Source organism: Kryptolebias marmoratus, linkage group LG22 (assembly GCF_001649575.2).
Source record: "Kryptolebias marmoratus isolate JLee-2015 linkage group LG22, ASM164957v2, whole genome shotgun sequence".
In the NCBI taxonomy this organism is placed as follows: domain Eukaryota; kingdom Metazoa; phylum Chordata; class Actinopteri; order Cyprinodontiformes; family Rivulidae; genus Kryptolebias; species Kryptolebias marmoratus.
This window is the reverse complement of record NC_051451.1, coordinates 25,420,088-25,447,882: the sequence shown is the minus strand read 5'-3', so window position 1 is coordinate 25,447,882 and position 27,795 is coordinate 25,420,088. Positions and strand designations below refer to the sequence as shown.

Below are 27,795 nucleotides of genomic sequence, written 5' to 3'. Positions count from 1 at the left end.
AGTTTGTAACTTTTTAAACATGTTTTGGTTTATTTACCTATTGTAAACCGTGAGGAAGAAACTTTCTATTTTAAGAGCTATTCGTGGTCTAAATTCTTTCCTAATAGTCTCTTTCATGTACTTGTGTGTGTGTGTAATTGGCCTTACAGATTGGTGGAGGTGAACGGCGTGCCCGTGGTCAACGCTACACTCAAGCAGCTGAACGACCTGCTGCGGCGGGGGCCGTGCGCTCAGATCGTCGTCCTTCGCCGACTCCCGCCCACCCTGGCCTCCCCTTCGTTGCTGCAGGCCGGGGTCAGCTCCGGTCCCGGACAAACGCCCTCTTCTAGAAGGGACGTGGTTGCCACGGAAACTCCTCCACAACGTAAAGTGATGGCCATCTGATGATGGGAGGAACGGGGAGTAAAGAGAAAATGAAATAGACTTGAAAAGGACCAGCCATGTGAAATCTTTCCTTTCTTTGTTTGTAGGAAGTTAGAAGTAATTTTGACAGCTGTACTGTATGTCGAGGGCACTACTTAAATAAAAGTGGAAAACATTATAAACAATTAATATATTACCTGTTGTAGAAAGCTGTTTAAAGACCTCAAATTGGAGAAATAGAGTTTAATTCTGACTGGACTAACGAGCTGAAGGCTAGTCCAAAGCAGATCCAAAACAACAACATTTTTCCATGCAAGAAAATAAAACCTGAAAGATGAATTAATGAGCGTCTGTGTGTGTGTGTGTGTATAGGTGGGGGTTGTGTGTCTGTCTATTACCAAAAATATCTCATGAACCACTGGACAGTTTTAACGAAACTTTCATAAACATGGCTGCCACAGCCAAATGAGCCAAATGAGCCTTCAGCAGCACAAAAATGGCTGTAACTCAATCAGTTTTAAAGATATTTGCCTAAAAGTCGGTGCGTCTGTAGCTGAAACTGACCCCCAACACATATTTAGAGCTCTAACTGATTGCAGTTAAAAGTTTGGAGTGAACTCTGTCCGGCTGTTACGGATACGATTTCTGACAATTTCTGACATGCTGTGCAATTTGCATGCTTCAAAAAACCTTATATGTCTGAAAATATACGATGTCATGACATCTCAAACATCAGAAAGTTTGCATTTACTTTCTGAAGGCTGTCTCTTTGCAGATTTGAACCGAGAGTATTCTTGAAAACTGTTCACAGTAGGTGAGTGTTGAATCTCTCCTTCCTACGTTTGCAACGTAATCCACTGCATTATAAGAATAAATCCTTGGGCCCGGAAGTGCCCCATTTATAAGCCTTTTTTCTCCTTTTGTTAAGTGGCAGTGAATCATGCATGTCTGACAAAAAGTCTGCATAAACACAACCAAAAGCTGACCCAGACCCCCAAGGCTCCCACAGAGCCTGAGAGAAAAAGAGACCACTTTTGCTTGTCACATGACGAGAAAGGTCACAGGTCAGTCACCAACACATTAGTGTCTTGATGGTTTTCAAATCAAAGCCGAAACGAGCTCCTCCTAATCCTGATGATGACAGAGGCAGCATTTTGTGCCTGCCAAACGGAGCCACAGGGAGGGAGGAGCATCACGCTGGCAAGCTGGGACTGCGAAGGCTTTAGTCACAGGCATGAGAAATTTATTTAGACTATGCTGCAACATGTTCATCCATCCAGCGACACAGATCAACCATAATAACAAACCTCAAAAAGCCAAACAATGCAGTGAGAAGTTATTAGAAGCGGCACAACGGTGCAATAACAGGGTGTAGGCGCTCTGAAGGAGGAGAGAAGGAAAGAATTTAAAGATGATTACACTTCTTGTCAAAAAATAAATAAATATATATATATATATATATATATATATATATATATATATATATATATATAAATGTAAAAGCAGCTGAGGCGGTGAGGCCTTTTATTCTACTCAGCTGAAAGAGACACAGAGAGAAATTCATAGGTCTGTAAAATAAAGCCACACAAAGACAGAATGGAGGGAGAGAACGTGTCATGGCTGCCTTCATGGAAACAAATTAACACTGGAGAAAATGAGACAAAATCCTATAAACACCACTGCTGGCAGGGGTAGAAAGAAACCGACGGATTGCCAGTGACCAACAGAGCCCAGAACTCTTACAGGCTCCGATATTACAGCTACGACCCGCTGTGTGTCGTCGATTTATGAATCAGGAGAAACCTAATCAGCGAGAATTTAAACCGAGACGAATTAAAACGTTAAAGACAAGGTGAGCTTGTTCAAACAGCTCCATTCAAACACAGTACGGGTAAATAAATTAAAAGAACAATTTGCAGCAAAGAGAAAAAAATACAAAAAAATCTGTGCATTACATTAAAAACATTACAATAAAATGAATAACTGAACTAATAAAATAAACTACAGTTTCTGCAGATCTCAGGTTTTCAGGAAGTGGGTTCCAGAGTTCAGGAGCACAGAAGCTGGGTTAGTTCTGGTCCTGGGACCTGAAGACCTGAAGACCTGAGGACCTGAGGGGTCCTCACACCTGACAGGAAGACGTATGAGACCCAGGGCTATTCACTGCCTTGTAGTCGAATTATAAGAGTTTAAAACGGATCCTTCTGCAAACAGGAAGCCAGTGCAGTGATTTAAGGACTGGTGAGAAATGTTCTGATTTCCTGGTTTTGGGTCAGGACTCTGGCTGCAGCTGTCTGACTGATATTTGTAAAAATACCATTACGATAATCTAACCTTGTGCAAATAAAAGCATGCACCCAGTTTTTTCTGTGCCCTGTTTAGACAAGAATCCCTTAATTCTTGCAATGTTCCCAGGATGATATTGGGCTGGTTTAGTTTAAGACTTTAGGAGACTTAAAATTTACATACGTGGATAAATTTTGTTTGCACCTTTTGTTAAAGAAAGACAAACTCACACATGTCAAACTGACAAAAGAAATAATAAGGAAAAAAAAGAAGAAAGCAGAATTATTTAAAACAAACTAATGAAACTGGCCTTGACAACAAAGATGATACCCTTAACTTTATTTTGTTGCACAACCTTTTAAAGAAATCCCTGCAGTCAAGTGTTTCCTGCAACTCTCTCTGAATCTTCTGCACCTGTCCACAGGTATTTTGACCCACTCCTCATGAACAAAGTGCTCCAGCTCTCAGGTTTTAAGGGTTCCTTCTCCAAATGTTTCAGCTGCTTAAACAGATGTTCAGCAGGATTTAGATCAGGGCTCAGACGGCCACTTCAGAACAGTCCAAGGTTTTGTTCTGAGCCATTCTCTGTGTTTTTAGCTGTGTGTTTTGGGTCATTAACCTGTTGGAGGATCTGTGACCTGTGACCAAGACCCGGCTTTCTGACACCGAGCTCCAGAAAGCCTTGCAGGTCTTGAGATTTCATTAGACCCTGAACAGATTCAGGACCCCCTGAACCTCTGAATAAATGTGCAGCAGTAGTCACGGGACCATCAGGCTGCTTGGAGATGGTCTTACAGTCTTTACCTTTAACACGATGCTTGATCAGTTTCTTTCTAAGCTCCTGGGCACACCATCATACCAATCAGATGTTCTCAGATGTTTAATAGGTGCATGTAGATTGTAAATAAATGTGGCATGAGAATGGAGCCTTGAGGAATCCCACATGCAGTCTTTTTTCCATTCAGATTCATAACTGCAACATAAAATAAAGTAGCACCTAGGTCTAATAACACCAAGACAGATGATGTGTCACTGCTGAGATGTATGCAGATTAAAACCTTTATAAGTGCAGTCCCAGTGCTGTGATGTGGTCAAAACCCCTCACAAAAGGAATATGTTTCTGAAAACTGCTGTATATGTGCCATTCAAAACATCTGCAGAGAGTTTGAGCAGCAGCATCTTCCCATAAGGCTCCTCAGGTTGACCCGGCTCGGTGCCTGACACCGAGTGGCACCACCAGAACCGCATCTGGTTCGGCTTAGCGCTTTCAGCAGAGCCACATCCAGTGATGAGCTCAGAGGAGAAGTCCGGCAGCGTGGCTGGATTCCTCTCCTTCACCTCCGCGAGCCACAGCTTCTCACTCGTCAGTACCCCCCTCCCGCCTCTCTCCCTCCCTCCCACCTTCTTCAACTCTCTAACCACCCCATGACATTTAAGGGTGCCTGGCATCCGTTTGAAGTGGGAGAGGGGGGCATTAGCTCTGGGTTCCTGCCCAAATCCCACACAGGCCAATAAAACGCACACAGGTCTGAGGAAAACCAAAGGAATTCCTGTTCTCTTCATTTTAAACAAACAACGCTGGCGTTCAGCCCTGTTTTATATCCGACGCTGCAAATGTGTCCTATATAAATCCACCTACTTGTTAAATTCCTGAATTTAATGTAATGTTAGACAATTATTTAAAGTATTTATGGTTCGTTTGTATCAGTAATCACTCAGAAGGACAGAAGCCTCGGAGGCTCAGACTAATCCAGGGGGCTTTTGATTTCATTTTGCTCAGGTGGAAATGGATCCTTTGCCTTTTCCTCTGGCAAATCTCACAATAGAGTCAGTTGACCCTCTCCTGTTATCTGATTAGCTGCTGTGTCGTGTCATGAGGCTCGGTGAGGCAGCACTGCCATCTACTGGCAATCCCACAAACCCGGTTGTTGTCCTCAGAATCTGCTCTTAGGTTGTATATTTTCCCCTCCCCGAAGTTAACGAGAAAGCCTCTTTGCGCTGATTGTGAAGTGATTTTAATTAAATCCTATTATTCATGCAGAGCAGGGAGTGTGCAACGATTACGCAAATAATTACCATAAATAAATAAAATAAAATGACAACTTTTTAATTGGTGCGATGAATCTGCAGATTGTTTGATGTGCAAATTGTAATCTTCTTCTCTTGAATTTGGTTCTGATTAAGCAGCTATTTGCAATTAAATACACCAACTGGTATATTGTTTATTTTTAATAAATATAATTCTAATTTCATTTAAGACAGTTTGAAGGGTGCCAGTGCCAAAAACTCCAACTTAACTTTGTAATAAACTGCAGACATTTCGATGCACGGACTGTGCAAGAAGCGCAAAAGAGATCTCAGAGCTTCTGCTGGTGGCTCGTTTGTGGTCACCATGGTAACCGCACACCTGTGTCTGTCACTCCCTGACTGCCAAAGGTAATGAGAGGCGGACTGCAAAAAGACTATAAAGAAAAACTCAAGCAAACAGAAGCTGCGCAAAAACTCAGATCCTAAAATTCTTGACCCGTAGAGGACTCTGATGGTCACACGTGTGAATTTTTATGTTTTCTAGGAGATATAAGAAGTTAAAATTGAATACAGCTCAACCTGTAGACGCTTGGTTGTTCACTTTTTGCTTTCTAGGGTGGATTTGAGAAAAAAAAACAGCAGCGAGAGACACGCTGGGTGGAAACAAACAACAATCCTGAAGTTTTCACAAAGAAATTGTTTGTCAAAGATTTGAAAGTTTTAGAGATTTCAAACGTTAGTGCATGACATCATCAACTGTCCAAAAAACATAAAACTAATCCACATAAACCTTAAACTTCAATTGTGTAAAAACCATAAAAGGATATCAAAATGTCAGTTCAGTCCAACGTTCTGTGATCTGTTTAAACTTTACATGATATTTTTTTTACAGTGAAGTCTGTCTGAGCTGTTTAGCAAAAATCCCATTAACTGCCATTATGTTTTATTTAGTCAAATTATGTCTAAATTGCACAAGACATTGCCATCAAAAGCCGCAGCACGCTATTTCCAACTGAGCTGCACGTTTTAGTGTATAATTTGCACGTTTAGCGCAAAACGCTGGACGAAAATCTTTAATGGAAGCGTGATTTTTCGTGATGGAATTACCTGAAAAGTAAAAACGATGACAGTTTTCTGTGGGATGATTCAGATCAGTACATGCAAATGTAAACGTGAGCTCACTCTCAAGGTTTTTCAACAACGTCGTGGCAAGAAGCTGTAGCATGAAAGACTGATGAGCACAATTTCAGTTTAATGTGGCTTTAACTATTTAAAATTAATGTGCATAAAGCCCGGGTCGAACACGAGGCTACTTGAAACGCTGCTGAAAGACAGTCTAACCCTCTTCGCACTGCTCGATTAAAGGGATAATGAAAAGGCCATTAGGATTAAGTATGAGGTGTGCTTTAGATGAGATAAATATGTTAGGAGAATCACTTCACACAGCCTTGCCAGCAGGCGGTGATGGAGAAAGGTCAGCATAAGGTGTTAGTCATTTTTCAATCTGTGCTCCTGAAATATAGACGGCATAATGTCTCATGTCTCTGTCCGGTGAGAGGTTTAATTAAAGGAAAATGAAAATGGTTATGGGGGAAAAAATCTTCTCAACTTGTACAATCACGATGGGGACTATGAAGGAAGAACAATTTATTAAAAAAAAGGTTGAAAGAAATTAGCATTTCTTAAAGGAATGCATATCGCCTGCTGCCTTTAATGCCAGAGCTTCGGATTAAATCATTTTATGTTCAATCAAACCTTAAAAATGATTATCTGAACAATCTCATGCAGATCTGCAACATGTCACGCTCAGAGTATGTTTTATAAACAACCCACAGCTATTAGATTGACTCCAAAAGGTAATCAGTTGTAGATGTACATCCAGTGATTAATTCCTGAAAGTTTCATTAAAATTCATTCACTGGCTCATGAGATATTTTGCTAACAGACGGAGTTGACTGCATATAGTTAACTGTTAATAGTTAATAATTGTTTTACGTCCATTTCTGTGTCATTAAGGTCGGTTGGCTGTGGAGGCCATCTTGAATCGGGCTGTTAAGCAGTTACAGATGTGCACCTAATGATTATTTCCTGCATGTTTCATTAAAATTTGTCCAGCGACCGCTGAGATATTTTGCTAACACATAGAGACCAGCAAAAACATCTTCGTCTGTTCGTGCCTTTCGGCAGTGGGCAACAAGAAGGAGGTAAATCACACATCAGAAGAGCTTTAAGCCTTGATTTTTCTTCCTTTTCTTACGGTTGGCTTATAGTACAAAAACTAAAAAGTCTCTTCTAACTGATGAGCAACAAGTTGTTCACTTCTAGCAGCCGAACCTGTCGAAACCTGGAGACAGAAAACGTCTGAAATCTTTTCCTGTTTGGAGCAAACAGTCATGCATTTTCAGATTTAAATATTCTGTTTTCAGTAAAGCTGTTCATCTAAACCACACATGTCAAACTCATGGCCCGCGGGCCAGATCCGGCCCTCTGTAACATTTCGTCCGGCCCTCTAGTCTGGTTCAGATTGAGTCTCTGATTCTTATTTTGCTTAAAAAAACTGAGCCTAATTAGTGAAGTTTTCTCTTGACAGTGACTTAGAAGCCAACAATATATAGTTTTAATTTCTGTATGATCAGGTTTTGTTGATGGATTTTTTTTAATCTGTTTTCATGTTAAAAATTCATTTAAAAGCTGAGTGAGGCGTAAGAAATGACTGCTAATGATGTGCTTTTTGAAGTTTGATCTATTTGTCTGTGTTCATTAAAGTCTGTTTGCTCTAAATTCTGTATAATCTGTAACTGGGAAAAGGTCATTGATATTTCTATATGAATGATTTGATATAATACATATAAAACTAAGGTTAATTTATGTAATTTTTAATAAATATTGATCGTGATTGGCCCTTGGCTAGGACCAAATTTTTAATTTTGGCCCCCTTGCGTCACTGGGTTTGACACCCCTGATCTAAACCAAAACAGCGTTCTGTCCCAGGGTTGTCCTGTAGGTGGCAGTAGAGGTCTCAGCACACAGCCTCTCAGAAAGTCTCTCAGTGAATCCCATTACTCGCACAGAAAGATGCTTCACAAGCAGCCGTGTTTGAAAGAGTGCCAAGCAAATCCTCAGCCGGGGCTGATTATTTGCTCCTCGACGGTTTTGGAAAGTAGGCCAAGGCACTTGCTGATTCTCATTTGCCATAAAGGTTTGACACGAGCAACAAGAAAATGCATCAAGTTTGAGAAAAGACGAGAATAACGTATGAATGCAGGGTTCTCCGTCTGATGCTGCTCTCGTGGAGAACCCGTGGGGAATAGAAAGTGAACTGCAACAACACAAGGCCTTTCATAACTCCTTCCAAATTAATTTAACTGGGAAACAAAGCTATTAACAGCAATAAAGCAAATTCTTTTCGCCTCCCGATGCTTAATTTCTGTCAAAACAATAAAAGGCTTAGAGTTCCTTGAAGGAATGCGAATGTCTGCTGTCTTTAATGCAAGAATTTTCGACTAAATTGGAGCTGCTGTCTTCAATCTCAGCTCAAAATTACAAGATGTCACGCTCAGCTAAGCAAAAGCCGATTAGCTGTGGTGGCCATCTTGAATTGGAATGACCATCAAAAGTTAACCAGCTGCAGTGATTATTGTCTGAAAGTTTCATTAAAATCTGTCCAGAGGTTCGTGAGCTATTTTGCTAACAGACAGTGAAGACTCCAGTAAAGTTGTAGAAGCAGTGCATGTGTGATCTGCTGGTGCTTGGAGTGTGTTTTGGGGACGACTCTCAGCTACTACCACGCTGAAATTTGGGTCAGAGCCTGTAAAAATGGCTGAGTCAGAGGCATTCTTGTGTTCGCTAAGGTTGCTTAGCAGTGGCGTCCACCTTTAATTGGGCTGTCTCCAGAAGTTCAAAAGATATTTTGCTAAAGGTACAGATTCATGTGCACACACACACACACACACACACATTATGTCTCTCTATCTTTGCAGGGACTTTCCATTGACTTCCATTCATTTCTACACCTTAACTACAGCCTAACCCTGAGCCTTACCCTAACCCTAACCATTACCAGTACATACCTAACCCTAAACCAAACCTAAACTCAATTCACACCTTAGTCCTAAACCTAACCCCTAACCCAAAAACATAATTTCTCCTCGTGGGGACCAGGCTTTGGTCCCCACAAGGAGCAGTTGGTCCTCACAAGGTAGTATATGTTAGGAAAATTGTCCCCACAATGTATCAAATACATGGCCACACACACACACATGCATGTCTCATTCACACAGCGGATGTCTTTAGCAAGATACTTGTTGCTTTTCAGATACGACACGTGAACCAACAAACAAAAGCATTAGAGACAAATAACCGAACACGTTCCACACCTACAACAGCCATGTTCCTTTTTACTGCACACACCGACACACACACACACACACCACACAAATAAAAGGGTACAAGAGGAGTGTTTGATGGTGAGTGAACAGGCCAGAGGAGATGGAAGAAACACGCCAGGGGGAATGATGAGAGGAAATGATGCGCGTGATGAGTGCTGAATGGTTGGCCAGTGGGACAGACCCCATCTGACTGTCTGCTAAAGGGGTGGGAGACACGGTGAGATGGCTGCAGAGCAGAAACCAGAGACACAGCCTGAGAGAGCAGAAAGGAAGGGACCATCAGTGGCAAATTTCTATTACAGCCTGACAGCAAAGTTTCATCCTTCAGGATTGAGCTTCAACAGCAGCTAAAGTCAGGCAGACGACTGCTAACGTGAAGGTTTCACAGTTAGAGAAACCAGAAATATGGTTTATTCAGCTCTGATTACGTAAATTCAGTTCCAGTTCCTCCTTTGCTTGAGTATTTTCTGTAAGTCCAGAACTAAACCTCCCAATGATGACCCAGTTCTGAGCAGCCAGTTCTCTTCTGACCTGATCCACTTTAGCCTTAAGCTACACTTTTGCTACTTTTAGCTAAACATTGCTACTTTTGCTTCATTTAGGTGTTAAATAGTGCTTCTTTTAGCCTTGACAACTCAGTTTCAGGTGTTTCAACAAGTCATTTAGAACCTAACATTCACAAAAATCCAAGATTACACATCGCAGCTACAGCAAAGTCTTACGCTTCTTTCTGATTGTGCTTCATCAACAGCTAAAGTCAGCTACATGACCGCTAACGTGAAGGTTTCAGAGTTAGAGAAGCAAGCCAGAAGCATGATTTATTCATCTCCGATTACGTAAATTCTGTGCCGCAGTTCCAATTCCTCCTTTGCTCGAGTATTTCTGTAGCCCAGAAATGTCTCGAGCTCCCAGAAGCGTCATTTTGTCTTCAAGCTTTTTATCTGCAGAGCAGGTCCTTGCATGCATAAAAAAAAAAAACGACAACAACAACAACAAAAAAAACCCTGATGATGACCCAGTTCTGAGTTTGTCTGTCTTACAGCCGGTTCTCTTCTGTCCTAATCATAGTCCCTGAGCTCCGGAGAGCTGCCGCTACCAAAAAAAGTAAGGGGGGAGCTGGGAGAGATGAAAAGAAAAGGGAAAGGCGGAGAAAAAGTCAGCATGACGGGGAGAAAAGATGAAGAGGAGAGGGAGGGAGGATGACAAAATTTGTGGCAGGATGGAGAGATACGGAGCCCAAATAGCCCAGAAATAGAACGACAGAGAAGGTTAAACTACGGTACCTGCTCTGATTTACTCCCCGTGGAGAGCACATCTAAAAGCTGCACTGATGCCATGACAGGTTGTAGAAGGGGAACTTGAGGCCTGATGCTCCTTCGTCTGCACAGATGTCTCTGGAGATACAAGAAATCAGGTCATTCTGGTATTTGTCAGGTGTGACTCCATAGTTGCAAGCAGAGTTATGGAAACTTTTGCACTTATGTAATTTCTAAACAAGCAATGCGTCCCAGTATCCACTAAGCTCATTCGGCTGTAAACCTCTTGATTCTGTAACAATAAAAAAGGAAACAGAGATGTCGGAGTAACATGAAAGGTTGGAGCGCTGCAGCCCAGAGAGCCTGATTGAAATCACTGGATTTCCTGGAATCATTTAATGTGAAAAATGCTTCCTTTTTTTCCTTCTACGAGCTAATTTCACAGTGTTGTGTCTTTATAATCGGCTCAGAAGGATAAAACGTGCAGCATGTCTTGACAAATTTCGCTGACACAAGATGCCTGAGTGGAAACAGTAAAAGAGTTTTCAGCATAAAAGAGATTCCTGTTATGCTCTATGGGGTTTCCCCCTTACCTTCAGAAGGTTAAACACCTTTATGTGCATCATATCTCACAGAGGACTTTACTTCTGAGCAGCAAATGCTTAAAAAGCGTTTCTTTATTTTAAGTTTTTGAACACGGGTTGTTGAAAGTGCGAAGTATCATCTCATCTATGGCAGAATTACACACAGTTGGAAGAAGTGAGTGAAATCTGAGACGAGGTATCAAACTAAAGGTAGTATCTCACTGGATTGCAACCACTGAAATAGAAATACACTGGAAAACCCAACCACAGAACAGTCTAGTGCTGACAAGACAATAATTTGTGCCGCCATCTTGGTAAGTGCTACATAGCATCCTTAGCTAATGCTAAATAGTACATTAGTGTATAGGCTAGTTAAAGCTCGGTTGCCTAGGCTCTAAATACTGAAGTGCATGTTACATAACGTTTAATATCTCCAGAATTATTCCAAAAAGGACTACATTATATACGTTGAAGTTATTCATCTAAGTCAGGGTCTCCAATCCTGGTCCTCTTTGGGCCACCATCCTGCATGTTTTCCTTGTTTCTCTGCTCCAACACACCTGATTCAGAGGTTAAATCACCTCTTCATGTTCTGCAGAAGCCTGTTAATCACCCATTGATTCAGATCAGGTGTGTTGGAGCAGAGGAACAAGTAAAACATGCAGGATGGTGGCCCTCGAGGACCAGGATTGGAGACCACTGGTCTAAGGGCAATGAATTACAGACACTGGTAGCAGAGCTCTGGTTGGACTGAGTAGACCAGTAACTTATTTAATTACTTTAAATGCAGTTACTGTATGTAACTGATGATTGCTGGACTTGGTTCTTTCATCACAGCAGCATACAGCATGCATAAACACTGCAGAATGATAAGTGTAGCACCTAGCAATATGGCGGCTGTTAGTTTCTCACTTTAGAATTACACTGGAATGATCCCTATGTCATTGGTATTGACTGTAGGGGACTAGTTGCATACACAAAACATGCCAATTTTTACTTGGAATCCCTATGAATAACAAATTTGGGCCAAAATTCACCAAGTGTTTCCACACATATGGACAAAATAATACAGCTCTAGTGCTCGGAAATATGGAAACTTGGTCAATTTTTTTTTTTTCCAGAAGCCAAGAATGGCTCGGACAATGGAGTATTGTGAGAGAAAATTTGTCTTGAACTGTTTTCAAACAAACAAAATTCCTGTAAAACAAAAGCGAGGCCCTGTGACACACACGAGGAAATTTAAAAACCCTCGAGGCATTTTAGAAACTCTCGCAAATTCTGTTTAAAATTTGTTGCCAGCGGTCGCAGCCAAGTGAGGTGGTACCTTTATCCACTACTCAGACTCAGACCACCAGAGGAGGAAATAATTACCCACACAAGACCTTTTTCTATATAAAGGTTTGCACATTTTATACCACATTACTTCTGCAGCAAACATTTACATGAATGCTGCCAGTTTTGCAAACTGAGACACAAACAATGAGTCTTTTTTATGTGCTTCCTCCAGGTGACAGAAAAATCCAACGATCTCTTTACTCTGAATCACTCATTTATTAACGCTCACTCTGCTGAAATCAGCCTTTCTTTTCATACATGTGCAGATCTTTAACTTTGCTGCTAAAATCAGGGTTTGGGTACAACAACAAGTTAAAGAGAAAATGTCCTCCTATTACATAAACGCACATCTGTACGAGCGCACATGCCTGCATCGTTCAAGTCTTCTGAAATCGTGCGTGCGTGATTTGTCGAACTTGGGAGATAATCCCTGAACTGCAAGGAAAACAAGCGATACATGATGTGACTGTGGTTGCGCGGTAAGATCACTCAGGTCTGCCGTGATGCAAATGGACTGAAGAGTAAACAGAGGACAAATTGTGCATCCAGCATGAAACCCTCTCCTCTCTCCCAGACACCCCTGTCACCGGGGTGAGCGCCAGATGGGAACTGTAGGCAGGGATCTGACCTTGTCATACGTGCCAAAAAAAGATGATATGATCAAAGATTTGAAAAAAATCGCAGCATTATTGTCATAAAACACAACCTGCTGGACAGTTTCAGATCAGTGCGTTATTTCTGTTTGCTGCGTGTCTGGAGGAAAGAAGGTGCGAATCAAAGAGAACGAGCAGTCATAAGTGCCAAAGACGCAGATTTGGCAACGAGCTGATTCCTGCAGGACGGGGGATTCCTTTCACCCACGGAGTCAGCCTATCAGAGCAGAGGGACCACGTCTCAGTGACTCCTAAGCTGGATATAATATGCTAAGACATGTATTCTTCAGGGAGCATGGATTGGAAGCGAAAGTCACACAAGGACAGAGATTTAGCGGCGTCAATAACAGCTAAAAGTCATGGACGACACGCAGCTCTGCATCTGCATGAATTAGCTATCATCACCCGCCTTCGGTGTCTGTTTTGTGCCTGTTAGCAAAACATCTCATGAAACACTGGTAGGATTTTAATGCAACTCTCAGAAAGTAATCATTGGATGTTGATCTAAAACTAATAAACCTTCGGAGTCAACATGATTAAAGATGGCTGCCACAGTCAGCTGCCGTTAGCAAACACAAAAAGGGCGAAATCTCAGTCGGTTTTACAGATATTGAGTTAAAATTTGGTGTGGTAGTAGCTGAGACTGTTCCATAACACGTATTTTGAGTTCTAACTGTGTGTCAGCAAAATGTCTCATGAACCTCTGGACAGACTTTAATGGAACTTTTAGGAAAAAATTAATAAATTTAAATATTTAACTGAATGACATTTGGAGATAACCCAGTTCAAGATGGCTTTCATACCCAGCTGACCTTGGAAAACACCAGGATTGTACAGATACTGAGGTAAAATTTGTTATGGTAGTAGCTGAGCGTTAACCTAACTTCTACGCTACAACTCCATCATTTCTCAACGAACGATTGTCATTTAAAACTTTGGTATTAAAGGCGGTGGGCGATAGGCATTCCTCCAAGGCCTGCTTGGTTTTTAATTGCAGGAGTTGATACATTTGCACAAAGGTCCTGCTCTAAATGCTCCTAACCAGCTGCAGTGCAGTCAAAGCGATAAACCCGGGAGTGACACCTCTCAGAAGAACGGTTTAACGTCCTAATAAATACAGACATCTGAGCTTCTGTTATCCCAGAATTCAACTGCCTGCGCTTCGATTTCCTCCGTGTGATATATATCTCTGACAACGGAGAGATGAATTACACCCTCAGCTCATTTCCTCCTCCTCCCCAACCTTTACACAAGGTGACCTTGCGTGGAACATCATTTACAGCTGAATGACATGTTTGCCGTTCGAACGTCGGCCGCGTCGCGTCAAAACTGAGCGGTGGAATTACATCCAAACCCCCCCTTTTCCATCTGCTTTGTTTATTTTATTTCCTGGACGGCGCTGCAAATAGTTATGGGTGGATAAACAAAGCCGCACGTGACATTTCAAGGCGATCAACTTATCTGTCAGTAAAATGTGATCTCAACTGCTGCAGAGGAAAGAGAATGATATGACACCTGGCTTCTACATTTATCACCTGCCATATAGGAAAAGGGATCATATTTTAGTCTAAAACTCTGTTATGAAAGGATTCCTTCTTTAACATCTGAGGTATTTACATGGAGTGTCACCCTGATGCAGCCACTAACAGCACTTCCCTGACTTGACTTGTGGTCTAAAATCACTGACTGGTATCGGCTGCAGCTCTTCCTCCCGTCTCTGTGCTCCACCAAGCAGCATCTGATGAAGTGAAATATTGATTTGCATGTCCACCCATATAACCACGCCTCGGCTTTGCTGTCAGCTTCGTTTAGAAGAAACCTCGTTAGTCGTTGGCCCTCTGATGCCGTTCTGGTGGCAGTAACCACGGCAGAAGTGCAGAAGAAGAAAGGGGGGGGAAGTGTTGAGAAGTTAAGAAAATGCAGATAACATGTGGTGGGAAAGCAGATTCTTACCAACCGGCATCGAGTTTGAAAGAGTTGAAAATAAAAACTGTATTTAGGGCACAAACCTGCGGTTATTCATGCAAAAGGGAATAAGTTGCTTGGCGCATCAAATGAGGCTGTACACTATATTTCCCAATTAGTCATTTCAGCATGGATACACTCTTCTGCTTCATATAAACAGCCAGCAGCCTCGCCTGAACTTAGAAACCCCCACACACACGAGCTAAAAGCAGGCACACACACACCGAGAGTAAGAGCTGTTTCTGAGACAAGATGGCCTTTGCAAAAAACATGAGGTAAAAGGTTATTCTGTTGTCACTGAATGAGGGTTGGTGTTACGCCCCCGGATCGGCACTCTATAGATAGATTTCAGGCTGAAAACTAATGTCACACCGAGTCCATCTGAGAAATAACAAGGTGACCTTTTCATGTGCAGGATTTAAATGACAAATTGACGTTAATGCTTTGACTCAAATCCCCTCTTTTCCTCCACATATCTGCTTCGTGGTTTCGTTTCTCCTAACAGGGATCTGCTACCTGTGGCTCTTTACCCAGAAATACTGTTTATATTCAGAACCACAACAGAAAACAGCTCATTTTAGCTGTTATCTCATCCTGTTTTATGCAATATGTGAATTAAATGTCCGCAACAGAAAGAGAGGAGGAACAAACATCAATCAGTCTTTATCCAGTTTATCATTTCATTAATTTAGCTTTAGGTCAAACACTGGAAAATTAAACATTTTTAACATATTTGCAATAAACTGCTGAAGGTAAATAACACAAAGTGCTGTTTTACAAACATTATTCTGTTACAAGTTACTGGAATCAGGTGTTCTGCAAAAGGAAGAGACTTTGAAGTAAAACTAACTAAGTTTACTTGAATTAGAGAAATTTGCATTTCCTGCAGAAATGCCGTTGAAAGCTGAAAGGCTGAATGTTTGCTGAAGTTTGTTGGAGAAGCTGAAACCGAACTGTCGACGTTTAAACAAACAGAACAAGAACAGACGTGTAGAAAGAGGCTAAAACTAGCAAAACAACAGCTAAAAACTACAGTAGCTGTAGCTAAGATGAGCAAAACAGTAGCTTAAAGCTAAAATTGGCAATACAGTAGCTAAAAGTTACACTTTGTATTTTAAAAAAATTGTATTTAAAAGCTAAGATTAGAAAAAAAGAGTGAATAAGCAAAACTTTAGACTTAAAGCTTTAGCTAGAAGTTGAAATGAGCAAAATAGTAGCTGAATGTTAATATTAGCAAAACTGTGGCTAAAGATTAAAATGAGCTAAACCTTAGGTAAAGGAAAAAGTAACAAAATGTAGTAAAGGCTGAAATGAGCAAAACTACTACAAAAAATACAATTAGCAAAAATACTACCTTAAAGCTAAAATGAGCAAAACTTTAGCTAAAAGCTGCAATTAGCAAAACAATGTCTAAAAGGTGAAATAACAAAATAGTAGCTGAAAGCTAATAAAGGGAATACAGTAGCTAAAAGCAGCAAAAGAAGAGAAAAATAGAGCAGGTATGAAGCAGAACTTAAAGACAAAATTAATTATTCGTTCTTTAATTTCAGAATGTAACAAAGTAATTTTGTATTTGTAGTATTTATTTAAAACTTAATGAGTTGCTTTATCTGATTTTTTCAAGCCTTTAATTTAACTTTTCCTGGATGAATTTTATTTGGTGAGAAAAGGGGCAGAAATGGTTGTTTTGACTCCTGAACTACCAAGGACCGCTGAAGTCTCACACAAATCAGGTGCTGCCGATTGCCGAAGGGAGCCGTTTTCCTTCTTCTTCTTCTTCTTCTTCTTCTTCTTCTTCTTCTTCTCTCCCAGCGACTTTCGGAGGCGGCTTCAGACTGACAGCAACAGTTCATCATAAAGCAGGAGGAACCCATGGCCTTTATTCTCGCTGCAGTGGTCGCTGACACAACGCAGGAGGCAGACAAGATGAGGATGGAGACAAATAGATGAAAGGCAAATATATATATATAAAAAAAGATAGACAGATGTGCTCTGAGGAAAGGAGGAAGGCTGCATCACTGTCAGTAAGAAAACCACTCCAAAAACCATCTTGATTCGAAGTCACGGCTCTGGGAAAATACTCCAAACAAACAAAATGAAAGGCATTCCTTAAAGGACTGTATATCACATGAAAACACCAGAAATTCAGCCCAGTATCTGTGAAACGGACTGAATTATAGCCGTTTTTGTGAATGGGGTTGACTCTAAAGGTTAATCAGCTGTAGATGTACATTCTGCGGGATGTATTTCTACATCTACACAGACAAAAACATCATCGGCGCTTCGTCTTTGGCAGAGCGAGATAAAAAGCTGGGGGTGCTCTCCGTGTGCAGAGAGACAGAGGAGGTTCATAACACACACTTGAGCCAGAAGAGGCCAATTCCAACTGGGGTCATGCTGGGGAGGATATTTGCAGGCGGTATTGTGAGTTCGGCTGATTATGGGCGAAGCGGCTCGATCTGCTCATTGTGTGAAATCTGACTCGTTATTAGAATAATGTCATTAGCTCATCCTCCAGAAGATTTGCATCATCCCCTTTTAAACACCTGCTTATTTATTTATTTATCTGCAAGAAAAATAAATGTAGGTCATGCATTCATACGGATCATACAGTTTGGATATTTCTGCAGCTTTAGTTTAAATGCCTGAAAGTGATTTGCTGCAGACGCAGAGTTTGAACTCACCTCACTCCTGGAGCATCTTTTCCGAAGCTCGGGCTCTTTAAAAGTGCTTGTGATGAAAACAATGAGGCTCCAGAGCTGCGATTCTTAGGGTTGCAGAGGAAAAGAAACACCTGAGCGGACTGTCGAAGCATCAGTTGTTGTTGTTTTATTTTAGTTGTTCCTCTTTTAAAAACGTTCAGCTGATTCAGACGATGGGTGATATCACTTCTGCTTTTTGTAAATCCTTTTACTTTAGCTTTTACCTAACCTTTTGCTAATTTTAGCTGATAGCTGCCTTTTTGCTACTTTTAGCTTTTACCTAACCTTTTGCTAATTTTAGCTGATAGCTACCTTTTGGCTACTTTTAGCTTTTACCTAACATTTTGCTAATTTTAGCTGTTAGCTAGCCTCTTGCTACATTTAGCTTCCAGCTAGCCTTTTAGTTAATTTTATTTAATAATTTTTTTATGTTGCTGTTTTTAGCTTTTAGTACACATTCTGGTTTTTATTAGCTTTCAGCTAGCCTCTTACGACATTTAGCATCCAGCTAGCTTTTTGCTTCTAGTTAGTCTTTTGCTGTTTTTAGCTTTTAGCTCACAATTTGCTATTTTTAGCAATCTACTTGCTACTTTAAGTGTCTAGCTAGCCTTTTGGTACTTTTAGCTTTTAGCTAACCTTTTGATATTTTTAGGTTTTGGCTAGCTTTTTCCTACTTTTAACTTTTAGCTTGGATTCTGCCACTTTTACACTGCATTGTTCTACTCTTAGAATGCTTTTTGCTATTTTAGCTTCCAGCTAGACTTTTAGTTTTAATCTCTTTTTGTTACTATAGCCTTTAGCTCATCTTAAGACAAATCCGAACAGTCAAATCTCAAACATCCAATCAGGACAGCTGGTGAGAAAAAGCCAAACGTTTGTCAGTTTTCTCTCTTAATTTTGCCACTCAGAAAATTTTCAGATGTCTTTTTTGTACATTTATGACTTTAATCTCAGTAAACATCTGATTTGAAAACCTAAATAAAAGAAACTTTATTTGATTTTAATGTAGGGATTTCACATTAATGTTTGATTTTCTGAGAGTTTTCTCAGACTTAAGCCCCGCCCACCTGCTCATGTCATTCTTATTTTATTTGCAGGGGCTCCAGAATGTCGTTGTGGAACACTTATTGTCACTGAACTGGAAAAATTGGAAGCTTTGCCATTTTTGCAGGTAATATTTGCATCAACGATTCAAAAGCTCTGCCCTCTTCAGTCAAACGCACTTATTTTTGGTAACAGTCACCTAATTATGACATCAGCGTTACAAACGAATCAATAGCTTGTAGAAGACAGTCTGGTTCTTCGGCTGAGCAGAGCTGAAATATTATATGTCGAATGCATTAAACGAACAAAATCAATAATTGTCAGCCTGACGGACCGGAAAACCAGTTTTATTTCACGCCCTGTCTAAAAATGAAATTGCAGAGACAAGAGAATTTAGCCACGGTCACATCACACATTAAAAATGGCTGCTATCTCTGTGTGCCAAAAGCTTTTTTTCCCAACCAGGAATCCTCTGATCCCAGACTCCGTGTGTGCCAGACACATCAGAATTAGCTGTTTTAAAAAAACTGACTAAATTATTTTTACTTTACATGAATCTGACACGCAGGAAAGATCGGCTGAGATGAACCGCGGCTCGGTAATGCAATCAACTGTGTGCTTTTTGGTCTCTCTGTCAGCAAAATATGTCAAGAACCAACGAAAGGATGAAGATCTGTGACTGGTTAACGTTTATAATCAACCCGATTCAGGATTTCTGCTGAGCAAACACAAAAAATGTCCAAAACTCGATCAGTTTTAGAGATATTGAGCTAAAATCTGGTGTTATTTACAGAAAAGAAAAGTGACTAAACATTTAAATTTTTAGACAGACCTCTAGTTTTCACACTAAAGAATTTTAAAACCTCTCCTCTTCACAATCGGGTTATAAAGCTGCATAAATTTGAGGACGCTGTCTCTCACTCCTGTCATTAATCTGCAAATGTTAGCGTATTAAACTTTAGTGCAGCGGCATGCTGTGTTGTAAACCATCACAGGACGGTGAGGGGAAAACCCAGAGCATTTTATTTTATGGCAACGTCTCAGAATAACAAATCTGTGAAAGTTTTAGTCACTTCATAAAGCTGTCGTTCAGGCTGAGAATTAATGCGACGGAATTGGGAGGTTTCCCTGAACAAACGGCACATATATCTGCTTTAGTGGCTTGTTTAAACATCTGTCTCGTCGCAGATGCGTGTTCTTGAGGCTCGGCAGACAGATGTTTGGGTGGAAGTCTCTCTCTCGACGAAGACAGACCCAAACGGCAGCACTTGGAACGAAACAGGCGCGATTGACCGAGCAGTCAGAAACGTCGCTCTAATTGAGGGTTGAGTGTCTTCAGTTTGGAATAAAATGATTAAACTCTTTCATTTGACATGTTTTAAATCAAAAAGAACATTTTATTTGTCCGTTAGCAACAACTGAACAGATTTTAATGAACAGCTGCACATCTACAACTGATTAACTGTTGGAGTTACCCTAATTCACACGTGTCAAACTCAAGGCCCGCGGGCCAGATTCGGCCCTCTGTAACATTTCATCCGGCCCTCTAGTCTGGGACAGATCGAGTCTCTGATTCTTATTTTTCTTAAAAAAAACTGAGCCTAATTAGTGAAGTTTTTTCTGACAGCGACTTAGAAGCCAACAATATATAGTTTTAATTTCTGTATGATCAGGTTTTTGTCTGTTTTAATGTTAAAAAATTAATTTAAAATCTGAGTGAGGCGTAAGAAATGACTGCTAATGATGAGCTTTTTAAAGTTTGATCTATTTGTCTGTGTTCATTAAAGTATGTTTGCATTAAATTCTGTATAATCTGTAACTGGGAAAAGGTCAGTGATATTTCTATATGAATGATTTGACATAATACATCTAAAACCAAGGTTAATTTTTGTAATTTTTAATAAATATGGATCATGATCGGCCCTTGGCTAGGACCAAATATTTAATTTTGGCCTCCTTGCGTCACTGGGTTTGACACCTCTGCCCTTAGAAAAAAGCAACCTTAGAAAACACATAAATGGCTGTAACTCAGTCGATTTTACAGATATTGAGCTACAATTTGGCGTGGTAGTAGCTGACAGTTGTCCCCAACACATAACGCAGATAACAGCCACACGTCCGTCCTTTCTCATCATGAAATGATCTTAATTCAGATCTAAGGCGATGGAGAAACACACTTTCCTTCCAGGAATACTCGCCCTTTAATCTAAATGCTGCACAGAGAGATGCAGCTGCCCAGCTGTTGGGGAAATCTGATTTAGCCCTTCAGACTCACAGTTTATCAAGTTAAAAAACATAAAGTCGTTACAGCAGAAGGCAGCGGGAGCAGCTGGAGTGGACGCATTAAAAACCCAGCGGACAGATAAGGATCAGCACTTTGATTCGGAGTGAAATCTGGACGCACGACTCACACACTAACCCTAATGAACAGCACGTTGCACTCTTATGATGAGTTAATGCTACGGCGAGACAATGATTTATTGCTTTTGGAGGTTCTGCGTCTTTGTCAGCATGAGCGGCTTCCTGGATAAGCATGTTTTTTTTATTTTATTTCAGCGAGCACTGCGGTAAAACAGCGGAACTGACAAGATCACCGGCGGTCCTCTGTGGCACATCTGGGACAGCTGGATGCTGTCAGGCGGCCATGGCGTTGACGGAAATGAGCCGATAGCAGCTCGCAGGCCCCTCCCACATATAAATCAGCTTTACACCACCCAGGGAGGGAAGACTACAAGGACGACACCTGCTGAGAAACCCTGTAGCAGGCGGCGCTTTTAGGTGATTATTTTACTCCCCTGGCAGATAGATGGGAGCTGTGATGGTGTCATAATCTCATCAGTAAATAGGCACCAAATTGGCTTTCCTTCATTTTCCGTCCTCACTCTGTCCCGTTCAGGGTCGCAGGCAGGACAGGGGGACAGAGTCTGTCTCTGACAGCTCAGTTTAGACTCACCAATTAACCCAGCCATGAGAGGAAACCGGAGCGTACGGAAAACAACGTGTCATTGTTTAAAAATTCATCCCATTAAAAGTTTAATTCTGCATGCTGGTGGTTTTTTAACTGCAGCTGACAAAAGAAAATCCAAAGCTTTTCCTGAAGATGTCAGCTTACATTTAAAGTAACAGATCCGTGGTCTTCAATTAACATTTAACGAGGTCCACCTCAAAGCGAAAGTCCCAAATAATCAGATATTTACAGTATGTATTTGCTTGCTCGAGGATAGTTACACACACAGAATCAGAAGGAAATCCACTTTAGGCTTTGATGTAAATAAACAGCAAAGCTAGAATCGCAGTTCCTCTGAGATTAATTCACTGTCACATGCATAAATTTAAATAAAAACATTTTACTGAAATGTATCTACCAGCTTGGATCCAGATAAGAGTTAATTTGGGTTTGAGTCTGGCCCAAGGGCCATCATTTAAAGACCCTTCCTGTTCATTACCATCATAAATAAAATAAAAAACATTTTATTGGAATCTACCACCCAATCTGGGTCCAGATAGGACCTCATTAGGGTTTGAATCTGGACTCCCTCTGGTCATAAAGGCTAAAAAAAAAGCTGTGCCTCTTTAATTAATTACCAGAAATGTGAGAAAATGTGTGCAGGTAAAAAAATTTAAATGTTCTGTTGATGTTTACCAACTGATTTATTGATGTAGTCCAACACAAAGAACAGCAAAACTGGAGTGCTTACAGTATTCGCCATCCAATCTGATTGAGTTTGAGCTAGAATGGGCAAACATTTCAGCCTCCAGATGCGGAAAGCTGGTCAAGACGGACCCCAAAAGACCCCGAGGTCAAAGGTGGATCTATAAAGTTTTGGCTGAATGCAAATTCTTAAAAAGTATCTGTAAACAGTGCAACGTTTTCCTTCCACGGCTGTGTTTGGTCACATCAAATCCCAGGAAAAATACCGGTTAGAACGCGAAAAAATGTGGAGAAATTGAAAAACCATCGACGCGTTTTAGTTTAAGACATGGCGAATATTTATTCGGATCTCCTTTCGATTGTGTGGAGTTCTCCGTCTCTCAGCTGCGAGGCGTTTACACCACCCACACTGTCAGACAAATCTGAATTTAGAAAGCTAAATTGTACTCTGCAGTTCTGGCTCCACTCCAGACTAAAATTAGGATTTAAAAGGATGGATTGTGATCGCGTTAATAGATGTGACTGACATTTAAGGCACAAACACGACGGCTTCGCTCATTATTCAGTGAGGCTCAAGCTTTTTTTGTAGTCAGGAGTTTAAAGAGTGTTTTAACGAGAAATCGTGACACATAAACTGTAAATGACACCATGGGGCGAGCAAACAGACCTCAACATTTCCTGCCGGGCAAGTCTTATAATAATAATAATAATAATTAAAGAAAAGCTTTACGTTTATATACAGTCCTAATCTCATTTCCAAGCGTGTCACAGAAAAGCAATCCTAATTAAAAAAAGCCACAATCCATCATTCACTTCTGACCTTTTCACAAAGTTTTTCTCAAATTGTTAAATTAATTGCGCTGATGCCCGGAGGGTGAAGCACAGACGGCAAAGAAAGAACTATTTATCTTTTAGGCTGAAAGTCCAACAGGCTCTTTACTCATGTTTGATTTAGATGCCCTGAAAACCTTCTTTTACATTAGTCCATTAAAACCAAATTATGAAGCTCTTTTGAAGGCTTGATTAAAACTAAAGGATGTCAATTTTTACGCCTTGGCTGTCTTTGTAGTCCTAACTCAGATCTTTGTTAGAGTTTTCGAGAAGCATTTAAATGTTTGAATGTTTCCTGGTTTTTGTTTTACAGTTTCAACCTGAAGATTAATAAACCGGCGGGACGCTTTACTGATAAACGGTCCTAATAATCTTCAGTTTTATTACAGAGCGAGTGGAACCTCATCAGCACTTCGGCTCAACAATTTAGCTTTTTTTTTTTTTCTCTCAACCGTCTGCGATGATTCACGGCACTTCTCTGCTGTAAAGTGTTACAGCTTCTTCTGGTTTCCCTGCTGCCACGTTATAAATAAATAAATATATAAATAAATCTCACACACATAAAAAAAACCTAAAATGCTTTGTTTGTTTTTAAACCAGGCTCTCATTCATTAAAATCTACTTAAATCAGTGTTTTCTTCACTGTTTTATTCAAGATTTTTAGTTTGATTATAAGTAATAATTCTACAAAAATGCTTCAGATTTTTGTAGTTAAATGAGGGAAAAAGACTCATTTTAAATAATCCTTAAAAGTACGTAAAACTGAAAAGTTGTGGGTGCAGAAAACGATCCCCACTGTGAAGCATGGTGGTGGCAGCTTCATGCTGTGGGGTGGTTTTTTCCCCATCAGCAGCGACTGGGAAACCTATCACAGCTGAATATATACAGAGAGAGAAAATACTGAAGGAAGCTTTAAAATTTCCAGAGATTTGAGACGAGGAATGAAATGTTTTTCTACTTTTTAAACAAAATATTCCTCAAAAACCAAAACAATATTCTCTGTTCAGTTCTTTAGGTTAAGGGCAAAATCAAACAAACACACATAAACCTTCTAGAATGCAAAGCAAAAAGCAAATAAAATAAATTCATATTGACGATTTTTATTACCGTCTTGGGCTACAAACCAAAATTGACAGGAATAATTTTATAAGATGGCCCCATATTATCCTGATTAGCGCCATTTAGTTTGTATTGCTGCTGATAAAAGTGGAAAAGGTCATGTTTTATCCCTCTGGGTCGGAGTTTAAGCTTCTGAGAAATCACTCTGAATTAGCTGTGAGAAGGTTAAACATTCCACTTCCTTCTCAGGGGGTTGGTAATTACCGCCGATGAACAAATGTAGGTGGTCGCAGCAAACATTGGATTTAAATTACTGTAAAAAAAATAAATAAATAAGTTAATGTAAAGGCTGTGTCAGAGATTAAACTGAGAGAGGGAGCAGGGAAACGGTCCGAGGCAGGATTAGCACTCAGCTTTGTGGGGCTTTTCCCCGCTGCTCTGCAGAAGCATATCTCTCTTTTTTTTTGCTTTTCCACCGGTTTCTGTAGGAGCGGTTCAGAAACCCCAATCTCCTCTGTGACCTTCTCCTGCCCAGCAGTTTTTAATGATTAACACACACACACTGGGGCACACACACACACGATTTCATGTTTGAGAACACTTTGGATTATACGACAACATCCAGTCCGCACCAACCCACAGGTGAAACACAAGCCGATGTAACACCTGAAAGGGAGCAAATATCTTATTTTAAGCTGTTCAATCGACTTCCTGAAATTTAGGTTTCAATCATGCAACATTTTTAAGTATTATATGTTTAAATTTTATTATTCTTTGTCACCCAAATCATTGCTTTTGAATAAATTCGCTGTTTCACTGATGTTCCCATCCTGGTTCATCATTTTTGGTGAAATGGCGATAATTGTTTTTGTCTTTGTTTGTCTGTTGGTTAGCAAAATATCTCACGAACCAGTGGACAGATTTGAATGAAACTCTCAGAAAGTAATGACTGGATGTACATCTACAACTCCTTTCCTTTCAAGGTCAAGCCAACTGATCTTAGGAATCACAAAACAGACTATAACTCAGACAATTTTACAAACATTGAGGTAAAACTTACTCTGATAGTAGAGCAGTGGTGTCCAATCTTTGTCCTCAAGGGCCACCATCCTGCATGTTTTAGGTGTTTCTCTGCTGTGACACACCTGACTTGAATGACTGAGTGATTAACAGGCTTCTGCAGAACATGAAGACCTGCTGAAGAGCAGAGAAACATCTAAAACCTGCAGGATGGAGGCCTTCCAGGACCAAATCGTAGGGCAGTGGTCTCCAGTCCTGGTCCTGGAGGGCCACCATCCTGCAGGTTTTCCTTGTTTCTCTGCTCCAACACACCTGATCTGAATCAATGGGTGATTAACAGGCTTCTGCAGAACCTGAAGAGGTGATTTAACCACTGAATCAGGTGTGTTGGAGCAGGGAAACAAGGAAAACCTGCAGGATAGTGGCCCTCGAGGACCAGGATTGGAGACCTCAGTCGTAGGGGGACGTCCTCTTGGACATATACACTGAATGCTACACAATGCCCAACATTGTTGCCTTAGAACTGTTAAAATCAACCTGTTTGTTAACAAAATATTCCTGCAGGATGGATTTCATTGAATTCTCAGAAGTGAATTATTGGATGTACACCTTCAACTGGAAACACAAAGAAATATCATAATATTGTGCTGAAATTTGGTGTGGCAGTAGCTGAGAGTCATCCTCACCACGTACTCTGAAGACCAACACATTTTGGGAGATCTTGCATCAGATCCTGCGTAGCAACATTTAAAACCAAAACGGCTACAACTCCGACCCTCATCATGGGATGATTTCTGTTTTAAACTCCTTCATGAAAGGAGGCGGGTGATTCACAGACTACTAGACCTTTAATTAAGACCATAAGAAGACATCTTTTTTTATTTTAAAAACAAAAGAGCCATTATTACAAACTATCTCTGTGTTCTTATTCCTTCTGTCTCATTTTTCTCCCTGCCTGCAGGTTGCCTGATCAGCACTCTGGTCCTCTGGGGCTCCTTTGTTGCAGCTCGAACACGTATGGAGTCTGTTTAGTTAAATGCATCCAGATTTATCACCATCCGAGGTAATACAGATAATATGTAGGTATGTTGAGCTGCACGTGGTGATGCCTGGATATCTGCATCAACACGGACTGCAGACGCGTCAAATCACATCCCAGGATGAACCATATGGTCAGCTTTTTCAGCACCGGTGGGACTCCCACCAACATATTGTCAACACGCAGACTTCCATATTTGAGGCACAGCGGCGTTTGGTGCAGCACTGCAGGAAAAAGCATCTGCAGAAGTCTGAAAACATGACGCTTTTTAGCTCCTCAACCCCTAAATAGCTGATTTTCAAAGACAAGCACCTCCTGCCAGACTGCCATTATGCAAAACAGCGAAATCATCTGCGGATGTGATGTCTGATTGGAATGGAAGCCGGCGTGATGTAAACTGTCACAGATTCGAGTGTTCTGGATTTACACGATGGTGTCGGTGAATTTATGAACGTGAGTCAGATAAGATGTGTGTGACTGGAGGTTTGGCTGCTTGTGTGTTGATGATAAGCATTAAATACAGAGAGCTGTTTGACGAGAATTCTGTGATAAATATGTGAGTACTTTTCAAACACTCAAAAAAAAACAGTAGAACTGCTTGGAACTGATTAGGGCAATAATCATCTGTCCCACAGATGCCAAAGTTTTAAACAATGTGATTAAAGATGACTCTCAGCTACTACCACAGAAAGCTTTGGGTTAAGATTTATAAAACGGACTGACTTATAACTACTTTTGGTGGCCATGTTGAATTGGATTGACTCCAAATAGTAATGAGCTGTAGATTTTACGTCTAATGATTATTTCCTGAAAGTTTTATTAAATTCCACTCACTGGTTCATGAGATATTTTGCTAACAGACAGCGATTGCAGTGCATGATCACTTGCCTTTCATTGCAGCTGGGCTAATTAGCCTGATCCTCACAGCACTAATCTTAACATCAGGTAAAAGTTGATGGTTTTAAGACGCTCTGGCTGCTCAGGAAAGACTCAGAAATAAGCTTTTCAGGAACGGCGCTGACTGCTTGTCAGGGTTCCCACTGAGCAGCATCCTGCCTCCTGCCTCAGTTAACCAAACAATCTCAACCTCCTGTGAGCCGTCTCTTCTGGAACAACTCGTGTCACTGTTTTCGGGGCTTTCCAATTTGTTGCTCGAATCAGGGAAACTCCGGCTGTCGCCGACCAAATTCAGCCTTGTGACAAATTGAACGACATCGACGGATGGATTTCTCCACAAACAAAGAATGAGCTGATTAAATCTTTACGTAGAAGTTAAGGGTGCAGCAGCCTGAAAAAATCTCTTCTGACAATGATTGGAGTGATCTTGAAGCACTTGATAAACAAAGACGGATGAGAGCAAACCTGGAAGACATGAAAACACTTCAGATCCTCGGCTTGAAAACTTCCACTCGAGGCAGCAACAAATTCCTCCCAGCGAAAGTGTCGAAAAACGCTCATGAAGCCACATTCAGCCAGAATAAAATGATGCTGAAATGGACACCTTTGAAAGCTTGGCAGCACCTGGATTTAAGTTTGTAAAAATAACTCAGCTGAATTACTTTTACTAATCTCTTAAAACAACTCTTACTC

The 27,795-nt window shown here is 40.7% G+C and overlaps 1 protein-coding gene and 2 long non-coding RNA genes across 9 annotated transcripts in view; 2 read left to right on the top strand and 1 right to left on the bottom strand.

Moving 5' to 3' along the window:
- LOC108248131 overlaps positions 1–696 on the top strand; it is a 31,569-nt gene extending 30,873 nt beyond the window's left edge. For all 6 annotated transcript variants that reach the window (XM_025010700.2, XM_017436668.3, XM_017436669.3 and 3 more), the window contains one exon: positions 150–696. In XM_025010700.2, the coding sequence (XP_024866468.1) occupies positions 150–384 (235 nt within the window). In that variant the 3' untranslated portion in view covers positions 385–696. The remainder of the gene's footprint in view (positions 1–149) is intronic.
- On the bottom strand, positions 272–25,253 carry LOC112451421. Its single transcript, XR_003040238.1, has 3 exons — positions 25,207–25,253; positions 10,349–10,459; positions 272–380 (listed from the first exon to the last, which is right to left on the bottom strand). It is a non-coding gene; the product is annotated as an uncharacterized LOC112451421 (long non-coding RNA).
- On the top strand, positions 18,620–26,738 carry LOC112451420. 2 transcript variants are annotated; one of them, XR_003040236.2, is made up of 3 exons: positions 18,620–18,731; positions 21,161–21,382; positions 26,128–26,738. It is a non-coding gene; the product is annotated as an uncharacterized LOC112451420 (long non-coding RNA). The 2 variants fall into 2 exon arrangements; XR_003040237.2 differs by lacking the exon at positions 26,128–26,738 and adding an exon at positions 21,501–21,646.
- Positions 26,739–27,795: the final 1,057 nt, after the last annotated feature.